At 33.5% G+C, this 24387-nt stretch overlaps 3 protein-coding genes, 1 long non-coding RNA gene and 1 pseudogene across 4 annotated transcripts; 3 read left to right on the top strand and 2 right to left on the bottom strand.

Moving 5' to 3' along the window:
• Nucleotides 1–2135: 2135 nt before the first annotated feature.
• Nucleotides 2136–3046, top strand: LOC124823353 (LOB domain-containing protein 21 pseudogene; annotated as a pseudogene).
• Nucleotides 3047–12202: 9156 nt separating this feature from the next.
• On the top strand, nucleotides 12203–13674 carry LOC124823354 (RING-H2 finger protein ATL66-like). The gene has a single exon (XM_047295547.2). It carries the CDS (start codon nucleotides 12626–12628, stop codon nucleotides 13148–13150), a length of 525 nt encoding a protein of 174 aa, XP_047151503.1. The 5' UTR covers nucleotides 12203–12625; the 3' UTR covers nucleotides 13151–13674.
• Nucleotides 13675–17128: 3454 nt separating this feature from the next.
• On the top strand, nucleotides 17129–17618 carry LOC124823359 (uncharacterized). The gene is made up of 2 exons (XR_007027642.2): nucleotides 17129–17272; nucleotides 17361–17618. It is a non-coding gene; the product is annotated as an uncharacterized LOC124823359 (long non-coding RNA).
• A 2324-nt stretch (nucleotides 17619–19942) lies between these two features.
• On the bottom strand, nucleotides 19943–21485 carry LOC124823377 (pentatricopeptide repeat-containing protein At3g61520, mitochondrial-like). The gene is made up of 2 exons (XM_047295569.2): nucleotides 21327–21485; nucleotides 19943–20881 (listed from the first exon to the last, which is right to left on the bottom strand). Exons 1-2 carry the CDS (start codon nucleotides 21483–21485, stop codon nucleotides 19943–19945), a joined length of 1098 nt encoding a protein of 365 aa, XP_047151525.2.
• Nucleotides 21486–22456: 971 nt separating this feature from the next.
• Nucleotides 22457–24059, bottom strand: LOC124823360 (transcription factor bHLH51-like). Its single transcript, XM_047295550.2, has 2 exons — nucleotides 23377–24059; nucleotides 22457–23082 (listed from the first exon to the last, which is right to left on the bottom strand). Exons 1-2 carry the CDS (start codon nucleotides 23719–23721, stop codon nucleotides 22609–22611), a joined length of 819 nt encoding a protein of 272 aa, XP_047151506.1. The 5' UTR covers nucleotides 23722–24059; the 3' UTR covers nucleotides 22457–22608.
• Between the last annotated feature and the right edge of the window lie 328 nt (nucleotides 24060–24387).

The following is a 24387-nucleotide window of genomic DNA, read 5'->3' as shown; positions in this document are numbered from 1 at the left end:
GCATTTCCCCAAGAGTGGGAAAAATAAAATAATTAAAGAAAAGAAAAGAATTGAAAGAATTAAAGAAATGGGTCTATTTTCACTGTGGAGTTGGATGCTGAATTATCTTCTTCCACACCCTTTTCAATCTTCCATCTATTTGAAGTGACAATCACTCATTTGTTCCCCCTTTTATAATCACTATTCTCATTCTCTTCTTTTCTCACAAGCTCCCAGAAACAAAAAAACACATAAATTCATGTATTTCTCTTTAATTACAGATCAAATGCTAAAATCAATTACAAAATTTTATTTACCCTTCCAGTTTCAACCCAGAACATGAGTAAAAAATAGCTATAATTCATTCTAAATTTGAAAATGTTGTACTGTCAATTTTGCATATTATTCATATAATTCTTCAATCACAAGTTTCGACATTTCCAACCAACGGTGGTTTGCATTATGCTAAAGATAGAGGGTCATTTTATGTTTGTTATTCTTAAAAAAGCATCAGGTCCTCTTCACCTAGTGCTCGATACTTTACTGATGAATCTTCCCATTCTTTACATTTCAAGCAAATATTTTGGTGAAAGGTTACCGACAAAAGATAAAATGTCAATTTTTGGTGCATCATCATTGTTTTCCATGTTAAAAGAATTTTTTAATTTTCACTTTTCAGCATAAACCTATAACCATTTAATCTTGTTCTAAAGTCTGTTTTGCAGAAAATGGAAACTGTCTGCACTTATCAATCATGCTAAACATAGTCGTTCCAAAGCCTACAATGATAGATGTATGGAAAGTTTTAAAGATGAATCTTTCTATATTTAATGTTCGTGATCCAAGTTTATCGATATTTAATAATAATGGTAACATCACTTTCTACTCACATTCATGTAAACTAAATTCTCACCACTTTATTTTTTCTGGAGGGGGATAAGGTTATCCCACTTGGTTTTGGTATGCTTGAAAAGTTTATGCAAGTACCTTTTATAGCATGAATAATTCATTATTATTATATTATATTGAATAAGACAACCTAAACTACTTTTTCATTTTTGAGGGAACACGTAAGATGGAGTACAGAAAATGGATTATAACGGGTGATTTGAAACGTTTATCTTGAACAGGAAAAAAAAAAGGTTAACAAACCAAAGTACTCCCTGGTAATGAATGAATTGACACTTAAAAAAGAAAAAGAAGTTCAACAGAGTTAAGGAAACAAAAATAATCAACATCAAGGAACAGATATATAACGGCGAGACCATAAACGAAAAAGGGTGAGTGATCTTAGGTGGTTTACCTGGCTCGTAGATGATTTTCATGTGGTTAAATTTGGCAGGCAGTGATTTTGTTTCCATGTGTTTCACCTTAAATTTGGAGTTGGTGTGTTGGAATTGAACTAGGAAATGGAAAAGAAATCACAACTGAAAAAACTAAACATGTTATGATAGAGGGCACAAAACAATACAGAAAACAAGTTGATTTAATGGTTTTTGGCTGCACTCATGCTATACAGCCAAACCAGTTCATTTCAAAGTACTCATTTTGATCCCATCAATTTGCTTCTTGCGACCATACCTCTTTGGTTTACCTCTCTCTCTCTCTCTCTCTCTCTCTGTCTGCAAAAGCATGATTTAAAAAATTTATGGAATGGATTATTTCCTTCCTTCAATCAATCAAAATATTCCATCTTTATTCATGAACTATCATGTCTGACTTGAAAACTACCAACACATCGCACCCATTGTCTGAATGAATCAATTATTTGGACCTACTTTTGCACTCCCAGTTTGAATGAATGGTATAAATGAGAAATTGAATATGAATACTGCCTAGAAAAACCAAAATGGCAAATGAATTTTCTTTTGTAAAAAAGCAAATGGAAAATGAAATGAGAAGACAGCAATGGCCCATGCAGGTCCCAAACCTGCTACTACTACCTTCTTGTTACTGGCACGGTGATCAATCCAGCCGAGCTAATAGGCGATGACACGTAATTGCTCACAAAATAGACCATTGGGAAAGAGATATTAATGCTGTATATATACAAATTTTTAAACAAAATATCGCTTTTTTTTTTCTAAATAGAATTATGATTATGTTAATTTAAAATATTAAAATTCCAAGAGAGGAAATAGAAATAGGCACACAAAGGACCACATATTTATGAGCGCAAAGGATAGAGGATAGAGTATAGAGTTTAGAGTAACACAGGAAGAAAGTGAGAGGCATGAAGGGTTATGAGCCCCGTTCAAGCTCTTCATGTGCAGCTTGCAAGTTATTGAAGAGAAGATGCGTACCCAATTGTATTTTTGCACCTTACTTTAGGTCTGATGAGTGCAAGAAGTTTGCCAAGGTGCACAAGGTTTTTGGAGCCAGCAATGTCAGCAAGATCTTGATCGAAGTGTCGGAAGAGCAGAGAGAGGACACCGTCAATTCTCTCGCGTATGAGGCCGAGGCAAGGCTCAGAGACCCCGTTTATGGATGCATTGGTGCCATAGCTCTGTTGCAGAGGAAGATGGTCGAGCTTCAACATGATCTCGCCATTGCTAAGGACCGTCTTGCACGATGTCACGCTGCTGCTACTGTTCTCCCTTCTCCTGATATCTTGCATGCCCATGTTAGCCTCCCTCCATTCCCTGACTTTTGCACTTCCTCCAATGATTTCAATGATATCTTCTGCCACAGTTCGTCATCTCAATTATTCAGCCGCCACGAAACGGTCGATGATTTCAACCAAATCCCATATATATTTTAATCTTATGTATGCATGTTATGGTCCCCTTTTCCATGTAATTGTTGTTATCAGTCTTTCTAATCAATCATGAGCAGCTACGGTCTGATGTATGTGCTAATGAATAAGAACTCCAGGAGAATGAATAGGGCTGAATTGAAAACTCTCAACCAAAATGTATTATTGCTTTGTGTTGTTGATTTGCTAAATTTCACGGTTTCTACGCTGCTATGGCAGCTAGCAACTGCTGGAAAATGATGGGTATCTTGGCCTTTTTAGGTTCACTTTTGTAACAGCATATCAGTAATAGGATTTTCGTTGTTCCTGCTTTCCAACTTTTCAAAGTGACCATAAATTTTACCTCAAAAACTCCTGTTCTCATCAATCTATTTTCTACCAATTCCGATTATTTCAGACAACTTTTGTTTGGTTGGTAATAGTAAGACACGATTTTCCAGGCTTTGAGTTGAGAGGCATACAAATAAAATAAATTAGAAAAAAAAAAAGAAAGTCTCTTGCAAGTGTGAACTCAGATCACCACCTTCTAGTCTGGATGAAACGGTGATAGAGACCAGAGCAGCCAGAGCATTGATTGGCATTACCTACAGTAACGAGACACAGAATTGAGCACAAGGAAAGCAACACTACCAATTGATTCTTGCTTATCTTCGAACACTTGGTGGCCAATACAGTGGGTCCAACTGTACTGTTTGAATGCAGCATGGAGCTCCCATTATGATTTTCCCCAAGGTCACAAACCCCACAAGTGGCCCTCCAGTTTATCATAATGGGAATCCAAAGAGTAACTCCAAGACCGAAAGTTTTAGTTTCTTTGAGGGATGTACATTTCTGATAGTAACAGGATATGCCTCAAGAAAATGCCTACCATTCAAACTACATCAATTATCTATTACATTACACCCAATCACTTGCGCCACATACTTCCAAACGCACCGCAAAGCAACTTTCTACTGCCCTCATTAATTCATATCACATCTCATGTTTGGTTAACAATTTCGGAATAAATATACGATCATTCTCGAACACACCAACACGTATCATGCTCTGCTAATCTCAGCTCTTGTGACTTACAAAGACCGTAACATGTGCCCTTGTTGCTTTTCATGTGAATTCTCAAAAACTTGTTTCATGATGTGAATCTAGTTGGTTTAAAGCTCTATCCAGTGGGTCTCACTCTCACATCACATGAAATTAAATTCACCCAATGATCAAATGTGTTAATGGTACAAAAATATAAATATGGATATATTGTACACCCACAACGGTTTCAAAATCTACGAATTTCAAACAAATCTATCAATGATCAATCTGTCCGGGAGGAAATTCATTTCAGCGTGGGATCCGAGTATGGCCTTCACACAGATTAAACATGCCTCAAACCACATCGTCATCCTGTCACTGCTACAGTAGTTCACCCATCAGCTCTCAGATTATGCCTTTTACCCTATTTCAACAAAAGCAAAGCACAAATCTATGAGAAAGAAATTGAAAAGTGAATTAATTTTAGATTTTAATCATGATCTACAGCAATTCAACACACATCTCTCTCTCTCTCTCTCTCTCTCTCTCTCTCTCTATATATATATATATATATAATTATAAACTCGTGGTTGAACTAAAAGCTTGCCATATAACAGTTTGTTCGTACATTATTATAAATGCTGAAGGACAGGGTACACGAGTGAATGCAATTCTGATGAATGATTAGGTTGAAGTCTGATCTGACGGTAAGATATATATATTTACATTCATTTAATATATATTATAAAGGTAAAATTGTTATAAAAAAAAGTAAATTTTATATATTTAGGAAAAAAAATTAAAGACAAATAAAGATAGTGTTAAAATAAAGGTGAAAGATATAATTTGAAATGGAATCAAAAGTGAGAAACACAGTAAAAAAATTGATAAAAGGGAGTTGAATAATGAAAAGGAAGAAAAGTCGGAAACAGTGATTTTTCCTTGAAACGAAGCAGACCAAATCCCAAAAAGAAAAAAAATAAAGGCAGAAGATCATGCAGAACCCTGATATCATGGATAGCACCATTATATACTGGCTTGCTCAGCAAAAACACTTCCAATGTACTGCGCCGTTATATTGTACATGGGCCTGTAGTAAAAAATAGTGCTGACAAGACATTGCACAGTAAATACAATGTTGTGTCAACATACAGTGCCATTCCAAAGGTCACCACCATCACATTTCCACATTGCCACCGCATACTTAAATGCACATAAAAAACAGGACCATGTTTGGATTATATCGGTTGAAATTCGTTGTTTTTACAAACAAATGCTGATTTTGCAAAAACCAACTTATAAACCTAGCAAAAATTAGCTCAATCGAATCTGCTAATAGCTCCTTTGCAATGGATGAAAGAAAATAATAATTAATTAATTAATTAATTAATTAACCGGTAGGGTTATCCATTTTTTTTCCGCCAGTAACAAAGTAATATAGAATAAAAAAACAATATAACCCTTCTCCTTGTATTGTGCTGCAAAAATATCCTTATCATAACATTAAATATCAATTTCACTCAAAGACTAGACTTTGCATTACAGTTTATATCTATTATTCCCAGTAGCACATCTAGAAGTGAAGTGGATCCTACATATATCTATTCTGATATTGCAAAGATCCGTATTCTCTTACATCCCTCAAAATGATATGTTACATTAATTGTCCGTGGTTTTCGTTTAGACTTTTCCAAATGATAACTTCTATCGATAAAATAAAAATGTACTTGGTGATCCCACACCAAACAAACCATAATGACATACCAATATTTACTATCTAAATCTTTTGCTAAAAAAATGTACGAATATATATTGTATCTATAATCTTTGGTAAATTTCAGATAAAATATAGTTATAAATCAATCAGTTTGTCATAATTTAATTTATTTAACGAGTTATCATTGAATTCGATGGCTACCAAGCAAACTAATCGATATATATCAAATCAAGTGCATTATTTTTTATGTTCATCAATTTAAGAGTAAATTATAATTACACACAATTTGATTGTAATTAAATTGATGTTAATAAAAAAATCATTCAAAAATCTATAAATAATAATTTGAGGTAAAGAGACAGGTCATATTCATTTACTACTACATTAAAAATTCATGATCAAAAGTATAACCAACTTCGACAACACAATATCTTTTGAAAGTATCTTCAAACCATTCAGACAAATGATTCGATACAAACATTTGGATTTATTGACAATCTTTAGACTTCAAACGACATAACACCACGAGGATCGTTGCCTTCGATCCCATATCCAATATGATGGAGATTTCCATCTTGCCAAAATAAAGATATATGCTTTAGGGTGGTTTTAAAAACTCAATAAAACTTCTAAATAATTAATGAACTAGAAAAATGAAAAAAAAACTTCCAAAAACAAAACCCCCAATTTTTCTTTCACTTCAATTTAAATTGGTAACTTTTCTTATTTTTTTCTTATCCAATCAAACACAATAATAAAAAATCGTTTTTTTTGCTCAAAAACACTCTGGAATAAGTTGTTTTTACCGTAAGTTGTTTTTTTGTGCTTGTTTAAAAAAATGAAACACGCACTGCAACCAAATAGCAAGACGAGTTTCACTGAAATCAACTGAGTAGTTGCGAAAACTCAGACATGTAGAGAAATTAAATATAAGAATAAAGGGTGACAAGTACACTCCAATGACTTCTCATCTTCATGAATGTTCGAGAATAAAGCCCGAATGTATCATCCAGGCTGAAACGGGCTAACGTTTCAACACACATTTTCTTAAGGTGAAGTCATTTAAAATTTGCTTGATGCACCTCCTCAAATTTCAACTTGCACCAATCAAATAGGTAAAATATCACAAGTAACCTAATGGATTTCAATCTAAACTTAATTATTTTATCCTCATCTTCTTCACTGGACACTGCAGCTGCATGTGTGTTCTCCCATTCACTCACCCTCACAAATTGTTCTACACTCTCAAATCAACATTCATGAAATTCTATTCTCTCCCAAGAGCAAGATCCAAATTCAAGGGAAAGAGTAATAGATACCCAAAAAGAATTGCAGATGCAGAGAGATAAGAAAGTATAGAGATAATAGGTTAAAACCTTAAGTTTGTTTATCTTTCTTAATTTAAGCGTTATCGTCCTTATTTATACGTTGACTACTCAATCCTTTTCTAATATAGTGATTAGTTTAAGATCTCCGTTTCTTATCCTCTAAATTCATATTAGATGAAGTCTCCATCACACATTAAATTTATATATCATCTTAATTGTTAATGAATGATTTGTTCATTAAATCAGCATAATTATGCGAACTCACTTTTTAAAGGACTGTATAAATCTAATATTCATATCGAAAACATCTCATCTCTAATTTGATTGAATACAAATAATAATAAAAAAAAAACAATTCCCTAACTTTAATCCTTGGATTATAAAGCTAAATGTAAGTTGGAAACGAACATATTGTCACAACACTCGCTACACATTTTCAAAGTACATAAAAATATACAGTTTTTTTACAGAGGTGTTTAAATAGAAAATTGTATTATGACTTATTCTAAATAGTATAGTAATCAAAGAGGTGTCTCTTTATTTTCTTCTGTATCAAAGGAAAATAAACATCAAGAATTTAATATATTATATTCCCCATTTTTGTGTTTGCCTATTATCTGTAAAATTCAATAACGGTGTTTGTTCTTATGATGAAAAATGGATTCTTTTTAGGATCTTAATTTGAATGTGTTTGGCTTATTTTTGCAGTAAATAAAATTATCTAGAAACAGTATTATTTAAACATAACTATAACTATATTTTTCACGTAATTATTCTTAAAGAAAGGTAGAAATATATTTTCCATTTTTTTAAAAATTATTATAGAAGAACGTCACACAATTCTCGTTAAATTATTGAATATGATATAATCAAAGTGTATAGCGAAAATCAAACACCTTTATATTTTAGTCCTTACGTGTACATGCTAAGTTATTGTTGTAAAAAATGTTTTGATACATATCTAAATGTGCTAGAAATAAAGAGAATGGTAAGAGGAAAATGTAGTTTTAAACGTCATTTTCATGGTAAAACAATAACGCATTAATTTTCTTAATCTTTTAATAAATAGCAATGAGAGTTAGAAGAAAGAGGTTAAAAGAAATGTGAGGCATAAATAAGTAGAGGAATTTGAGATGGTGAGAAGAGGCTAAACCTAATTGGTGATGTTCGTTAGATCACTCTCTAAAGAAAAGGAAAAGGTTGAGAAGTGATATTGTGAGTCAGGAATGAGAGAAAGAACCGTGAAGAAACCGACACTGGATATTGTGGGGCTTACCACAATTTTTGTTTTGGGTCGTTGTGTTGGTCGGTTTAGTTGTTTTTCGAGTCATTGCCAAATGTGCCACCAATGCCATGTCTCTCCCACATCCGTTGCAAACCTGCTTTTTTTTATTTTCCGTGTCCTTATCAATTTTTTTGGGATAGCTAAGTTGGCCTAAATTTCGTTGAATTTGGGCTTCAAATGGGCCCTTTTCTGTGTTGGAAAGTTTTGCTCAGTCATACCCAACCTTGACATTCTCTTAAAAACTACCCAAAAAAAGAGTCTTTGCTGACCAAAACGAAAACAAAGGAAAAAATAATAACACCTGGCTTGTCCTCGTCGTCACACTCATTCGCGGGAAGCTTCGTGCGACCAAACATCACCTTTGATATTTGTTTCATGTGTTTCCATCAACGCATTAACACTTAGAAAGTGATTCTGATTTATATTACAAGACAGAAATACAAGACAATAAATTAACATGTCCTTGTGAAGCTCCTGCATCTATTTCTTTCTTTCCTATATGAAAGGCTTAATAAAATAGCAGTGATAATTATTCAGGTCTCCTCATCAAGTTTTGGACCTAGTTATAAACCTTTATTTCTGTATTATGGTATCTTCTATATTTTGAAAAAGAAAAAATTGATTGAGAATGTAAAAGATATAAAATTTATATTTATTTATATATTTTAAACTAGTCTTATTTTTTAATATATCATCTTTACATGCGACATTTAGACTCTGATTATGATATCATGTTAAGAATTGAATTTTAAATTTAACTCAATTTTATAAAATCGGTTTGTAAAATAATATTTGTAACTACTTGTATATTTTAAATTGACCTTATTATTAGTCGACAACTTGATATGGAATTAGTGTGAACTTATTGATCCCTAACCTTCACATCAATTAGCTATTGTTGAAATTTTATTCTCAAAGAGACACCAAAACCAAAAACATCACAAATATCAATAAGCGACCAAAATAAGATTATGAACTTCACCACACTAACCAAAAACCATAAGTGTGGAAGAAAAGAGATATAATAGTCCTTCTTCACTCCTTTTCTTTTGTCACATCTCTACTCTTTATTTATCAGTATTTCTATGATTTCACAAGGTATGTATAATAGTTTATTGTTGATAAAAGATCATTAGACCAACAAACTACTAAACCTCCAAAGCAACAATTATTTTTCCCGAGCTAAGAGAATAAGCTGGAAAAAAAAAGTAATTACAAAGTATTATATAAATAATCAAATCGAAAAATGTGAAAATTAGGTAGCATTGGTGTAAAGACTTAGAAAATGAAAAAAGTGACGGTGTTTTAAAAATAGTGAGACTCAACTGTTTTAATATTGAAATACTTTAGTACAAATATTTTTGTTATTAATGAGTTTCATTATTTTCAAATACATTATATCACTAGAAATCACTTTTCTAGAGTTTTTTGACTTATCTCTAAAAGTTTTCCCCCTCTACTTATCTGATCGAACAACCAAGACCGTGGATTGATCATTGGGGCGAGCTCTTCAATTTGGACAAATTAGTTTCTTTGTTCGTGTAAATTGAGTTTCAACTATTTTCTTGTTTCTTTTTTCTGTTATCTATTATGTGTGAGTTTTCTTTCATCTGTATGCGTCTTTTTAGTAATCTATATGAGTCTTTGTTGATTAATGGTTTTAATTGTATGTCTTGATCGTGTTTGTGTTTTTTTTTTTGTAGATAGCACATCCAATGAGCTTGAAAGGGTTTTGAGTTTCTTTTGAGCAAATTTGTATCTTTTTCAAGGAAGGAAAACTAATTGTTTTATTTTTAAGCTGTAGATGTCATGAAAATTATATTTTCCATGATTGGGTGATATAATGGTGTTTGATGTGCTGAAATTTACAGTGGATGTTTGTATGTTGTTTACATTGATTGAATTAGTGTTGAATTGAGGAACTTAGGATCTGATCAAATAAGAAAGTTGGTATGTGCCCTGAACTAAAAGTTGTTTTGACCAAAGTATAAAGTAGCGAATAACAATTTGACCATTTGAACAAGCTCCCTTTTCCCCAAACCATATTTTTAAATGTGCTAATATTTGATACAACGCTTAACGATGGCAAATTGGCGTCAAGAACCGGTTCTTTATTCAGATCTAAGAGCATTTTAGCTTTAAGCCGTTAAGCGAAAATCTTGTACTGCTAAACACTTATAAATGTGAATGCTTTGACTCTGAGCGATAACAAGGCATCTTGAGCCCCATGTTTCATTGCAAATCTTGAGCATTTTTGTTCCAAGAAGTTGAACGACACGAGTGTGTTGCTAAGCGTGACTTTTTGTAATAAGTGTCATTGAGTGTCACCTTTTACAAAAGGTTTGGCGTTGAGCGTCAAGACTGTCGCTGGGCATCACTTTTGAACGTCAATATACATGTTTGAAATTTCTTATTCCATAGTTGTTTGTATATAATTTGCAATGCATTATATGCATGTCTATGAGTTTATGGTGGGTATTCATATATGTTATTGTGATGATGATGAGTTTGTTATTGTTTATGATCATGGTATATGTGTTTGGCGTAATTTCATGAATTTCTTAGGGAAATTCTATGGTGGTGTGTCATTAGTGTATGCATTGATGTGGGAGTACAAACGATAAAGGTTATTTTGTCGCTCTAATAATCATTCAAGCTCATGTATAATATAATGAGGTATGTAGTGAGAAGTGCATGATGTCTAGTCTATAGGTTTTACCTTGGTCTAGATATTAATGGACTAAGCTTATGTGTGGTAGAGTGAAACACATTATAGCAATGATTATGAAGAGCAGTAGAGACCATCACAGGTGTACCATCTCTCGAGATTTCACATCAATGCTTTATCTGAATATTTGAGTCTAAAATGTGTCATTATATGTGAGGATTGTTTAATGAATAAGTGATGTATGATGATTACTTCTATATTTTTTATAAAAACTTTGTTGTACATTAACTTACCTTTTCTTATGTGTTATTTTATTTGTGTTGTTTGTTTTTCTTTTACAATAATTATTTTTACTAATGTAAGCAAATGAGGAAATAGGAATTGATATATCTTAGAAAAGATATGTATTATTGTCCTTTTTTGGTTTTTCTTTCCTTCCTTAACTTCTTAAGAAAAACTATGATTATATCTTTGAAATAAATGTCATAACAATTTTTTATACTGTTTTTTTTTTCAAATTTTACTAATGAATGTTTTATTTTATTAATTTTATATTCCTAAAATAGGATTATACACGAAAATTTATTATGTGAATGAAATCAATTGATGGTGATAAAAAAATCCTAACTATATTAAGTCGAAAATAGAAAATGATTTTAGAGAACGAAAGTTGAGCGAACGCGAAAATAATTTTTGGAAAATTTGTGTGAACATAATCTTTTGAAGAAACTAAGGGTAAAATGAGATCGTTTCTAATTTTTTAAAAACGATTAAATATAAATACCGGAATACCACCAATATTCTTTAGATGTTGTAATGCCAGCTTTGACCTGGAAGCAATAATGCCAGTGACTGTTCATGAAGAAGCGCTAATAGCAGTGCTCTTAAAGAAGTTCTGAAATAGGTGGTAATGGCAGTGTTCTGAAAGAAGCAGTATTGAAAAAGATACATTATACTGTTTTATTTAAAGATAAAGCTAATCTAAATACAATTAATTTAAAATATAACTAAGTTTAAAATAAAAATAATAATAAAATTTGTGGCAATTAAAAAAAAAAGTTATCATAAACGTAATTATTTCTGGCGTTGTATTATATCCGCTAAAAGAATCGCCGATAAAAAATATTATTTTTTGTAGTGTACCTCTTACGAATATGAAATATCTAAATTTATCTTTTACAGTCAATAACAACAAGTCCAGTATGCATCAATATAGACTATCAAATACATAAAGTTATTCTTTAACAATATTATTTTTATAAGAAACAACAGTATTATTTTTAAAATGTGAGTTTAGACTTTAAATTTTTAATTTTTGTTGATTTTATTGAAATCAAACACAGAAACCTTTGATTTGTCTTGAAAGAAATTCCGTGGAAGAAAGAAGGCAGTATACAAAGGAGACACTATCGTATCCAGTGTGACCACGGTGTCTCCGAGGAAAAAGGACGTGTCGGCGAACTCCCTACCACCCTGCTGCATAATCATCTAATAATATCATAACCTTGATGTTTACTAACCGTAATCCATAACTTTACCTTTCTTCTTCTTCTTCTTCTTTTCCTTCTATTAGCTTCCCTTTTTCTTTTTTATATAAAATTAAATTCAGAACGAATCTTAATTATAAAGCAAACTAACACTTTCATCCACGCGCCGACTTTGGGAGTACACTTATCACCTAACTTAACCCTATATATACCCTTGGCCACTCGTGTCAGCTCTCACTTCGTAATCGTCAGTGATACTAACTACTACAGCTGCGAACAGTGTCACATGATACTGTTAGTTCTGATGCCCCACCGTCGCAGCCCTCCTCCGCTACCCGCCTCGTTTACTCACTACAATTCCTACACTGTGGAATCAGATCGCGATGGCCAGCCCAGATACCCGACCATTCACTTGGCACTACACAGAAATCGATGACAGAGACCTAGAGATCCGAGGAAGGACTTTGTTCTTCGTCATCGTACTCTTCTCCATTATCCTTCTCGTCACGGTTCTCTTCATATACACGCGCTGGGTTTGTCGCTACCAGGGGCTCCTTCCCACCACAGCGTTTTCCGCCGCTACCCACGCGCCGTCACTCCCGCAGTCTCAGGGACTGGACCCCGCAACCCTCAAGAAACTGCCCATAATCCTTCACCACGCGCCCTCGGATCGCGACGAAAGTTCGTGGGACGAAACGGAGTGTTGCATCTGCCTCGGCGAGTTCAGAGACGGCGAGAAAGTGAAGGTTTTGCCGGCGTGCGACCATTATTTCCATTGTGAATGTGTTGATAGGTGGCTCACTCACCACTCAAGTTGCCCTCTCTGCAGAGCTTCTCTCAAGGTTGAATCTTCTTTCCCAAAGATTTTGATTCAGGAACCACCTCTCAGAATTGATTTTCAGTTCTAGCTTTCTTTCATAGAATCAATCGGGTAAGATTGTTATTCTTGAAAAATAAATCTTGTATTTAAATAATCAGAGCTCAAAATTGAGATCATGATTAAGTTAAAACAGTATTTGTTTTCTTTGCTTAATCTTGTTTTCCAACCTGGAAGAAGAATCAGTTTGTTGTTTGTTTTGCGTCTTGTAAATCGTTGTAAAAAGAAGTCGTGCCAGATGTCTGCTAATTATATGTGGATATATACGATTTTGAATTTTCTTGGAACAATTTCGTACTGCTTGAGTTATTTAGGAGAATATTGTAAGACATTTGCACATGGCGTAGAGGGGGAGAATGTGAGGGTTGTCTGTGATATTGTTAAATTATGGTATGTTCCCACGTTGGATGATAGGCGACTGGGGTTCGGAAAGGTCATATAATTCTCCCCAGCGCCACTTGTTTGACAAAAGTCCTCAGAGACGTTGCTCTTCTGAGTCATCTATGTGGTCCTGCTTATAAGTTTCGATAATTGGATATGGCAAGATTTTTTTTACTTGGTATTGGGACCCCAAAAAGGTCATCCACGATGGGTGCTCTTCTCTTAATCTAAGGAACTTATTGCTCCGCATCTAAGTACAAGCCAATCAACTTCTTTAATCTTTTCTTTTTCTATATTTTGGTGTAAAGTAAGAATGTGGAGTTCCATGTTACGATTAAAGTGTGCAATTTTTTTTATTAAGAAATGCCGTGCATGAATTTTTGAAGTAGTTGAACCATGCTGCGTCGAGTAACTAGTTAAGTTGGAGGATAACTCGTCTCCTTGTCCCTCCTTATCCAATGGTTTCGCGCACCTATTTCTGTTTGAAAGCAATCGAACATGGCATAGGGACAATAATGTTGTGCAAGAAAATTAATCTCCCAACTTGCGTGATGTTCTTAGATAAACCAGCAGCATTCATTGCGGAAACTTGCCTGATATCAGAGATGAAGAGTGCAATTGGTGCATTTAACTTTCATCTTTTTATAAAGCAGTGATTGTATACAAACATTTTTATCATATCATATCATAGTTAAATTAGAAAACTGAAACGGCACATGTGAAGTGAATGATTGATTAGTGACATGACTGTTATGGGGTGGTGGTGCATCTTGTGATAGTTCCGTGAAGCAACTACTAACTAGATTTTTCACCTGATCCACTTGGCGTACTGTTTTCAAAAGAATGGCATCAGAAAAATGAAAAGCTATATTTGACTTGTGCCTCTGTACTTTGGAGTAATGTGTACATCGACTGTAAACCGAAAGTAAGGCATTATCCAATTGAATCTGGAAAAAAGGCAACAGCTTTAATTTTCTTCAAAAAAGTTTTCTTTTCTTTTTAAGATAACAACGCTTCCACGAGAATTATTAAATCCTCTTATTTCTAAGAAGTACGTACTATTTTAGTGAATTCAAGATCACATTGAAATTTACATTAAAATTGTTAAATATATTTTTAATTTTTAGTTTGAATATAAACTTCTTCAACCAGACTTTCTTTCTTATTTAGATAGGGATATTGAGCTGCTAAGAGTGATATGCAGTAAGTATTCGGATTCCATTAGCTAGAAACCCGAAAAACGATTTTGTTTTTATCAGAGTCGATTTGCAATTATGTATCTTGTTTTGGAGGAGGACAAAGGATTTGCACAATTATTTCTCCCTCTTTGTGATGATTTTTTAATATCGAGAAACTTTTAATTCAGTATCACTTTTTTTCACGTGACTTGTGTAAGCAGACTTTACAATTTGCATATCCTGGTTAAACTGAGTTGTTTTATGAAATATATTTTCATATGCATGTATGTACCTTCCACGTCTCTTGTTATTCACTTTAAAAGTTTTAGAAAGAAAATAATAAATAGACATTTGAGACGTGATAAAATTATTCAATGTGATTGGGTTTTAAATATAACATGAAACAGTAAAAATCCGGCATGGACCTCGGCTTTATCTCATAAAAGATAACCTAAAGTACAAGACATGTCACGTGGGTTCAATGCAGTTAGTAAACTGGACAAAATTAAATTTGCAGCGCTCATATCGATAATATTTGTAACAATATTAAAAAGAAACTGCAACATCCCTTGTGCATATATATATATATATATTTGTGTGCGTGTGTGTTTTATTTCAAGAGTATTCTACCGACAATTCAGTCCATGTTTTATATGTTAGGATTGGTCAAATTTATATTATTATGGTGTAATTTTAGCATTAACTTACCAAAATAGACTAAGTTCCAAATTTTATAAGCATATGAATAAATCTTGCTTATATGATGCAATTTCAAATTGTTTGAAGTGAAGTTGTGGTGTAGACTGGTGTAAGAAGAGAAATTGTGTAGATTAAACATGATTTTGATTAGATTTAATCTCAAAAATTTAAATGTTAAGATGCACTATGATTGAAACTCGATGAGAGTAAGAGATGAATTTGAGAATGAATTGATTGTTGTTCGTTTGAAGAGATTTGAAGGTGAGTGAGAATGAATTTGAAAGTAAAGTTTGTGAAAATTAATGTAAAATTTAACCGATATGACAAATAAAAGAAATTGTTTAATTGATAAAAATTGAAGATTATCAAAATGCCCTTAATAGTAAAAATAATATAAAATTGTAATTGTTAATATTATATATAATTATAAAAATTATTATGAGGAGAGAGAAAAATAAAAATTAATTTTTAACATGCAAAAAAAAAATATTATTATTATTTATTATTATTAATATTATTATTATAAAACCATAGGGGTAATATAATTAAAGTACAACACTTTCCTTCAAATCTCTCCTAATACGAGAGATATGAGTTGATGAACGTAGAGTTGTCAAAATGGAACGTAATCCGTGGACCAACCCGACCCACCACGGGTTTGAGCTGGGTTGAGTTTGAAAAAATTGTATTTCTTTTATGCGAGTCAGATTTCAATCCGGCTCATGTAAACTCGGCTCATGCGGGTTGAACCCGTGGTCACTTTTCAAATGTCTTCCGAGGAATACATGATAATGCAAATCCTTATTCACACCTAGTTTTTTATAATGTTTGGGTTTGGGGACCAATGTATACTACAAATTGGTCATCTGATATGTAAAAATTGTAAAATATCCCGAGCCATCAAATATCTATCCATTATGTTGATCGACATAATGATATAAATCATTTTTTGTTTTGGGAGTTTTATCATTACTTCAAATATGAAAATTATAGAATTTGTTAATTAGGGAATGAGATGACCAATCAATTTAACCATTGGTGCGACTTCCAATCTAAAAGTAAATTAATACAAACCAATGCATGAATTGTATTATAATTATGTTGATGGTAAGAAAAACCCATTATAAGTAGTATAAACATTTCTCTCTTATTTAATGAATGGGGGTATCAATATCAAGCACCTTTAGCTAAAATAATAACGAAATTAACATAGTGAATTGGTATAGAGGGTTCAAATATTTCATCAAAGTGTTGCTTCAACATGATTGAAGGGCATGCTTACCTACTAACACCATCAAAGAACAAGAGTAATGGGATGGTAGAAAGACATGCTTCGCAATCACAAGGGAACCAAACATTGTTGCACCAATTGAGCCTAAAATACTGATCCCTTTTTAAATTATTTGAATTTTTAACATGTAATTTTTTATTTTTACACTTTTTTATATCACTTTACAAATAAATTACATTAATAATTGAAAAAAATGCCGTGTTTATTATTTATACATTTACTATTGTTAGATTTTCGATACATTGAGTTTCAAAATCAGGCCTTGTGTCTTTAAGTTAAATTTGTACTTAATTGTGTTTAGCTATACTACTTAGACTGTAGTTAGAACTGTCAATATATAACGTTCCCCTAAATTAAAATTCATTAAAAACTAACATTTACCTTAGTTGGGCCAGTAATAAAACACAATGAACTGGGCCATCCAGTATAGGTATGAACGGGTCCACGAATAAGCCCAATGCTTGTTATTTGCTAGGGTTTCTGCTTCGCTATAAATTCCTCAAGCGTAAATCCCCGGTGATAATACGCAGCTCGGTCTCTGTGCTATCTCCCAGGGTTTAACTTCTGAGTCTCCTTTCGATTTTTGTTCACCATGAGAGCCAAGGTAATTTCTTTTTAGTTCGATTTGTTATTTTCTCACTGTATTTTCATTGCATGATTTGTGTGCTGATAAAGCGCGTGGATTTGTACAGTGGAAGAAGAAGCGTATGAGGAGATTGAAGAGGAAGCGCCGAAAGATGAGGCAGAGATCGAAGTAGTGTGCGTGTTTCCCCAGCAACTATTGCCCTTAGTTTTGTTTCACTTCTGCTATGTGTTTCTTTCTCAATCTAATGTTATGATACATTTTATTGGTTTCTTTCGCTTCTGTCTTAGCTTAAAAAATATTCTTCCCGCAAATTAACCAGTTTTAATATTCGAAGCTATTGCATATCTATTCTTTGTTTGGTTCACATTTTAGGATTTTGGATGTTCCGATCACTATAACACGTCGTCATTTTTGCGAAGAATTAAATGCTTTTAATAATTCTTGGTCCCTTTTTATTTAAGTACGTAAGAATTAAAGTTGAAAAAATAAACTGTGTCGTCATAAGGTTGTGTATCTTCAAATATAGGAACGGTTCGAAGGAGTTAACTCGTTTAGGTTAATATTGGGGCTTCGACATTGGGTGTCTGATGAGAATATAAAATGTTATTTGAATTATCATGTAGAGTTCTGCAGCGCAGTTTTCATACATTGATTACGTTTGACGTTATTTTGGTTGGTTTGCTTACTGCGCATGATGTGGAGGTCCAATTTGTTTTGATTTGTGAAAGAGAATGAATTTAGAGAGAATAAAAGTATAACTGCATTTATCGGATAGTGGAGGAAGGTGATATATGTATGTGCTCCATTCGAAGGAGATTTTGCAGTCGTGTATATGTTATAGTGATGTCGTAGTTTCAGAGAAGGGGTCTCTGTTTAATTTGTTGGTGTCAGTTTCTGTGAATCTGTTATTCTTTGTTTGATCAGTAGGTGCCCATGGTATATTTTTACTTTTAGATGTGAGCATGGGAAATGTAATTTTTTCGGATTTTATTACTAGGGTGATGTGTTAAGTTGTCATTTGATTTGGTTGTATGATAAACTTTATTTCTTTCGTCTGTCGATGATCTAACATCTTAGACGATAGTTGCTTGTTGAACTGCGTGTTTTGAATTAAATCAAACTTAGGATAAATTTATGGAGATATTGCACTGGAGAGAATAGACCATCCGATCTCGGTCAACTAACTTAGAGCAACAACTTAAATCCTGAACAGGTTAGCAAATACGTAACATTGGAGTAACAACCTGAATCTTAAAAAACTTTATAATATTATATCATATCATTATTCCTGGACTCTCGTATTGACGAGTTTCGATAATGACTCTGCTCGTTTTAGCTAACGTAGTAGATGACAGTGTCTCTTCGTCCCCAGTAAGACCAATACGTCAATCTATTTTTTCTCTGTTTAGCAAGGGTTTGTTGTAAGCCAAGTGAAAAACAAGGACACTAAAGTGAGAGGCCAAATTTAGTGATATTGAGGGACGATCGCGCTTTTCCATTAGGTAAATCTTAAATACTTTTGTATATTAAGTTATCGAAATACCTCAAGAAAGACATGTTTGAACGAAGAAATTTTAATTCTCTTAAAAAATTGAATTACGCATTTGAATGTTTTTATCCATTAGAATATAAGGTGTAATGTTGCAAGGCGAACTTAAGTGTGGTATGTGGTGAAATAAATGTATCCAGTTGTTTTATATATATGTTATATCTTTATGTGCGAATCAAGCTAACTAGTTGACGCAGGCCGAATGAACATGGCAAATAAGCTATAAAAGCCATCTCTCAGTTATGCAAGCTTTATATATATATATATATGATCAGATTTTGAATGAGTAAATGGATCCATCAAACAAGAGTTTTTACATTTCCCCACTATTTTCTTTTATTCCAAAAATACTTTACAATCTCTCCACTATTTTCTTTTATTCCAAAAATACTCTACGTCTCTCCACTATATTTAATAATCTTTTTCTTTCTCTCTCGACATTAATAGAGCATTTACATGGCTCAGATTTAAACTATATTGTAAAATTTTATTTACACTTTTCTTTAAATAAGTTTGATTCAATCTTATTTTCACTGTTAATATATTTTTTTTCTTCAAATTACTTAATAAATGGTAAAATTTTGTTCTAAATTTTTAGAAAAATGTTTATATGTGTATTTTTTTTACATTTAATATCTATAATTTTTAACATTATATTATGTTTTAACTTACTGATAGACTCAAATAACTTGAATAAAGTATTTAATTTATTAGATAAATAATATAAAGATATTATAAAATACTTAAAATATAAAAGAAAAGTTATTTGTTAAAGATTTAAAATTAATTTAGTTCTTTCGTCATTATAAAGTTATTATATAATAATAATGATATATTATTTACTATTAATATTATTATGTTTATTATTTTGTATTTGCATCTTTTAAGTTTATAAAATTGAAGTGGTAAAAACACTAATATTGATGTTTTTTCTGAATCTTATATTTGTAATATATCACAAGTTTAAATTTAAGCCAAGAAAATAGTGGGAAAATATAGAGTATTTATGGAATAAAAGAAAGGTTTAATGTCTCCGTAGGTCCCTATTTTGGTCATGAATGTCAAATAGGTCCTCTTTCTTTTCGGCGTTTCAATTGAGTCCTTGTTTTTGTAAAATTGAATCAATTACAAGTCTGCCGTTAAATTGGACAAACCGCCGTTACATCAGGCTCAACATCAAACCTATCATTACCTTCTCCTTTGCCGCTCAACTTATCAAATACCTCCAGTGCCTCATCAATCCTCCTAGCTTTGCACAAATGATTAACAAGAATCCCAAAGGTCACAACACTGGGCTTTATCCCCATCTCTTCCATTTCTGCCATCAGTTTATTCATCTGCTGAATGTCCCTCTCCCTTCCCAACCCAGTTAACAGAGCATTGCAAGACGCAGCTTTAACCGCAACTGCACCACCCAATCTCATCACAACATGCAAAAGATCCCACGCCACACCATTCTTCCGGTGCCGGCACATCTTCGTTATCATTTGGGTAAGCTTAAACGCATCAGGGAAAACTCCATGCTCACACAGCTTGGTAACCAACCCCACAATTTCATTATCAGCAAAGCTTCTTCCATGGCGCTCCTGCTTCCCCAACACCCCAAAAACAACTTCCCCCGTGAAATCATCGGGAGGAAAATCAGAATCCCGTTCAAGCATTTCGTCAATCACCTGGAGGGCATCATCAATGCAACCCGATTTAAACAACCCCTTAAGCAATTCGTTGCAAATTCCGGAACTTTTGGAACAGGGGTCGAGCTCCTTGAACAGAAGAAGCGAATCGTCCACCATTTGGGCCTCCCCTAGGCACTTCAAAAGGAGGAAAGCAGATCTGGAAGTGAGAGCAATGTTATCACCATTGGATTTTCGGTAACTATGAAGCATGAGAAGCTCTTTCTGCGAATTAGGGTGCTGCGTAGCGAGTTCAAGAGCGCCTTCGAACACACAAGAGAGGGCTTGGTGGTGCTCTGTTCTGCTTCTGAGGTAATTGATAAAATCGAGGGCTTTGGGAATGGAGTTTAAGCGGAGAGTGACAAGGAGGAGATGGTCTGAAGCTTCGAAGATACGTAACCAATACTGTAACGGCCGTTTGTCCAATTTAACGGCAGGCCTGTAATTGATTCAATTTTACAAAAACAAGGACTTAATTGAAACGCCGAAAAGAAAGAGGACCTATTTGACATTCATGACCAAAATAGGGACCTACGGAGACATTAAACCTAAAAGAAAATAGTGGAGAGATGCAAAAACACTTAAGGTGGTGGAGAGAGCAACACCCAAGAATTTTTTGACTCAGTTGAACCCAGTAGAGGAAAAAAAAACAAGGCCTTTTTTTTTTATTCGGGCAATAGTTAAGGAGTTAAGAAGAAAAGAAGAAAATATTTATTAGTTAAGATAATCTAAAAAGGCATTAAAACGAATAAAAAAACATTTTTATGCATCTCAAGATATATATTTTTTTACAGATATTCAAAGAACGTTATTTTTTTTTGCATTTCTCGTAAAATAATATCTACGTTACATCGTGGATGCCATTATAAATTGGTCCAACATCCGTGCATTCCTCATTTGGTGGTAAAAGCATTTTCCTCTTTTTCTCCCACTCAGTTGTGTTTGTCTTTAAAATTTTCTCACTTTGCGGCTGTTTAACGTGGGCTGTATTTACTGTTAAGTTTCCCATTTTTTACTGCATTAAACATCATTGCTACTTCCAACTGATTGGCTTTCTTACCAAGCACGGCTCCACAAATCTGGTTTTTTCTTACACTCTTAAGTTACTCTCATATAAAATGTCAAATCATTCGACAAAAAAGAAGGAAAATTTGTGCGAAAAGATTCCTTTTCACTCTATAATAAATCACGTGAGAAAATAAATATTAGGATAGTGGAAGAAACACTTATTGATCAGCGGCTGCTATGTTAGAAAAGAAAGGTAGTTCGCTATACCAAGCAAACTCAGGTCGACAACATTCCATGAACCATGAACCATCCACATTACATCATGGCACGATCTGAAAATTACTATTTCAACAATGTACGCAACACAAATGTTCTTAGATCAGCTTATAAGAAATACAGTTAAAATGCAATATGGCAAAAGCATAGCTTTTCAGCTTCCGGTTTGCTTGTTAACTAGATTTTTCAAACATGCAAAACAAAATTATGAATTAGAGAGATAAATGAGAAAAAAGGCACATTAACCATTTTAAAGAAATATCATATTGTTTTTACACAACATGAAAGTTTTTCAGTATGGGCCTCATTAATTAACAAAAGGAAATATCTGGTGTTGTGATAGAGGAGATGAAAACTACTTGAGTGGACGTGCCAATATTTTCTGAATGCATTGATCACATCTAATTCTTGAAGTCAAACATGAAGTGATTTAACACTAACATTTGTCTGCTAAGAATTAACGAGCAACTCAATGATCGCTTGCTTTTCCTCTGTTCTCTTACTTTCTTTTTCTCTTGCTACGTTATTCACCCTTTTACTAATCCACTCATTCTATTAATTGAATGATAGGTAATTCAATTTGCATCTTTTCTATTCCTGATGCAGGAGGAGGCCACACGCCGATTTCTGCACTTAACCTTTTACACATTATTCCCTCTGATTTAGTTTCTCACTCTTTAACTTTAGTTTAATCGGTGGCACAGAACTAATATTTCATGATTTCATCTTCCTAATGGAAAAGCTATATATCTTATCCGTATATAAATATTGAAAAATAAAGCAAATAATTGCCCCACTGAAATGACCCTTAGGGGCAAATGAAAATGATTTTACAATATATAATTAAATTACTGTAGGCAACGAGAAGGCAAGAAGAATCTCTGCCTCTTACTTCTGGTGGGGCAATTAGATGTCATGGATGATGAAGCTATTTTGGTGACAGCAGATTTGAGGGACTGTTTGAGAGTGGTGAGGCAAACACCCTCTTCACTATCCTTAGAACAAAGCACCAATATGCTTTTGATCCGGCCACCTACACTGGCTATGTCAGCTTTAACTGCCGTCAGTCTCAAGCCCTTGAGGACTTGGATGAGTTCAGGGAACAGTTCTGGTCGATCATCGCAGCAAACAGAAGCTTTGATCACAATATTCTCCTTCAATTTGTTCACTTTAGTGCAGCTTTCATCTTCTACATGGTCACAGTCAATTGATACTTCATCAATTTCAGTTGGAACTGTGAAAGCTCTGCTAACATCCATGGCTTTTCTCTTTAGATCTTTGACATGGTCTATCACACTCCCTAGTAAAGCTGCCTTGTCCATCTGCAAGTACCCAAATCTTAATATTAGCATGTTTGGCAAAATATGTTTCCCTCTGTATAATTAAGCTTTGTTCAATATTCTTTTTTTGACCCGATGAAGTGGAAGTGGAATTGAAATCCTTTTATAACTTTGCTAAGCATACCATGCCACATATTTCATAATCCATTCATTATCCAGTGTGATGCCAGGAACAAAATCTTAGCTATTCTCTTATTGTTCGTAATTCATAGTACTACTAAAGTATGCCACTCATGAAAACTGAAAAAGAGAGACTTGTGCATTAAATTGGTTTACCTTATCGGATTTGGGAATAAGTTTTCTGAGAGTTGCAAGCTGTGCATTGATTCTGTCTCTGCGCCTTTTCTCAGCTTGGCTGTGGCTCTTGGAAGCACTCATTGCTCTCTCTTCTTCGGCCCCTTCAATGGGAAGTGGCCATGAGTGGAACTCACCAAATTGAAGAGAGGCAGAGTCAGTGGCATGAGGAAGTATTTGTGTAGGAACTGCAAAGGAAGAAGAATGATCACTGCATTGAGCCCAGCTGGTGCTCATGTGCCAGCCAGAATCATAGTAGTTTTCCATAGTCACAATGGAAACCATTCTAAAGTTTTTTCCATGATTTCTGAACCTTTTATCTCCCATCCATAGTTACTGTTTGCTGCACTAATAATGGTCGATCATCTTCTTATCTTGATGGCGACTGCTGTGATAAGCAATACCCATTCATTGGTCAAAATGATAATCGATTTTGGCTGTACCTGTCAGTCACTTCAACAAGAAAAATTTTCCCTTCGCTAAATCTAACGAACTTGGACTTTTGAAGGAGGGGAAAATGAAGAGTAAAAGAATAAGAAAGAGGTGACCTGACCTACTAAGCTAATATTATTCGTATTTGAATGAGAAATGAAATGGTATGCATGAGTAGTATCTGGCAAATAGATTTGGGGGAACACTGTTACGTAGTCAGTAGTTGATGTAGTGGATGATGATCAGAGACTCATTGTCTTATTTTTATTAGACCAGAAAGTGTTTTATCTGATCTACCGATAATTATAGCTGTTTGGTCTCCCTTGGTGTTTAGCGTAGATCCTATCGAATAAGAACTCGAGTTGGTTTACTTATCTTGAACTTTTGTGCCAAACATGACTACTTCAGATTAATTGCTTTTTCATATAAAATAGCAGTGCACGTATACTTAACAATAGAAGAAGAATCACTTGTATTATTTTCATAACATTTACCTAGATGTTATCTGAAATAAAGTCAGTCATTGTACCAAAGAAGTCACACATCAACCTTCATAAGCTG

Source organism: Vigna umbellata, chromosome 5, assembly GCF_029865625.1.
Source record: "Vigna umbellata cultivar VRB3 chromosome 5, Vumbellata_1.0, whole genome shotgun sequence".
In the NCBI taxonomy this organism is placed as follows: domain Eukaryota; kingdom Viridiplantae; phylum Streptophyta; class Magnoliopsida; order Fabales; family Fabaceae; genus Vigna; species Vigna umbellata.
The sequence above is the reverse complement of the archived record's forward strand: the minus strand, read 5'-3'. Positions and strand labels throughout refer to the sequence as shown.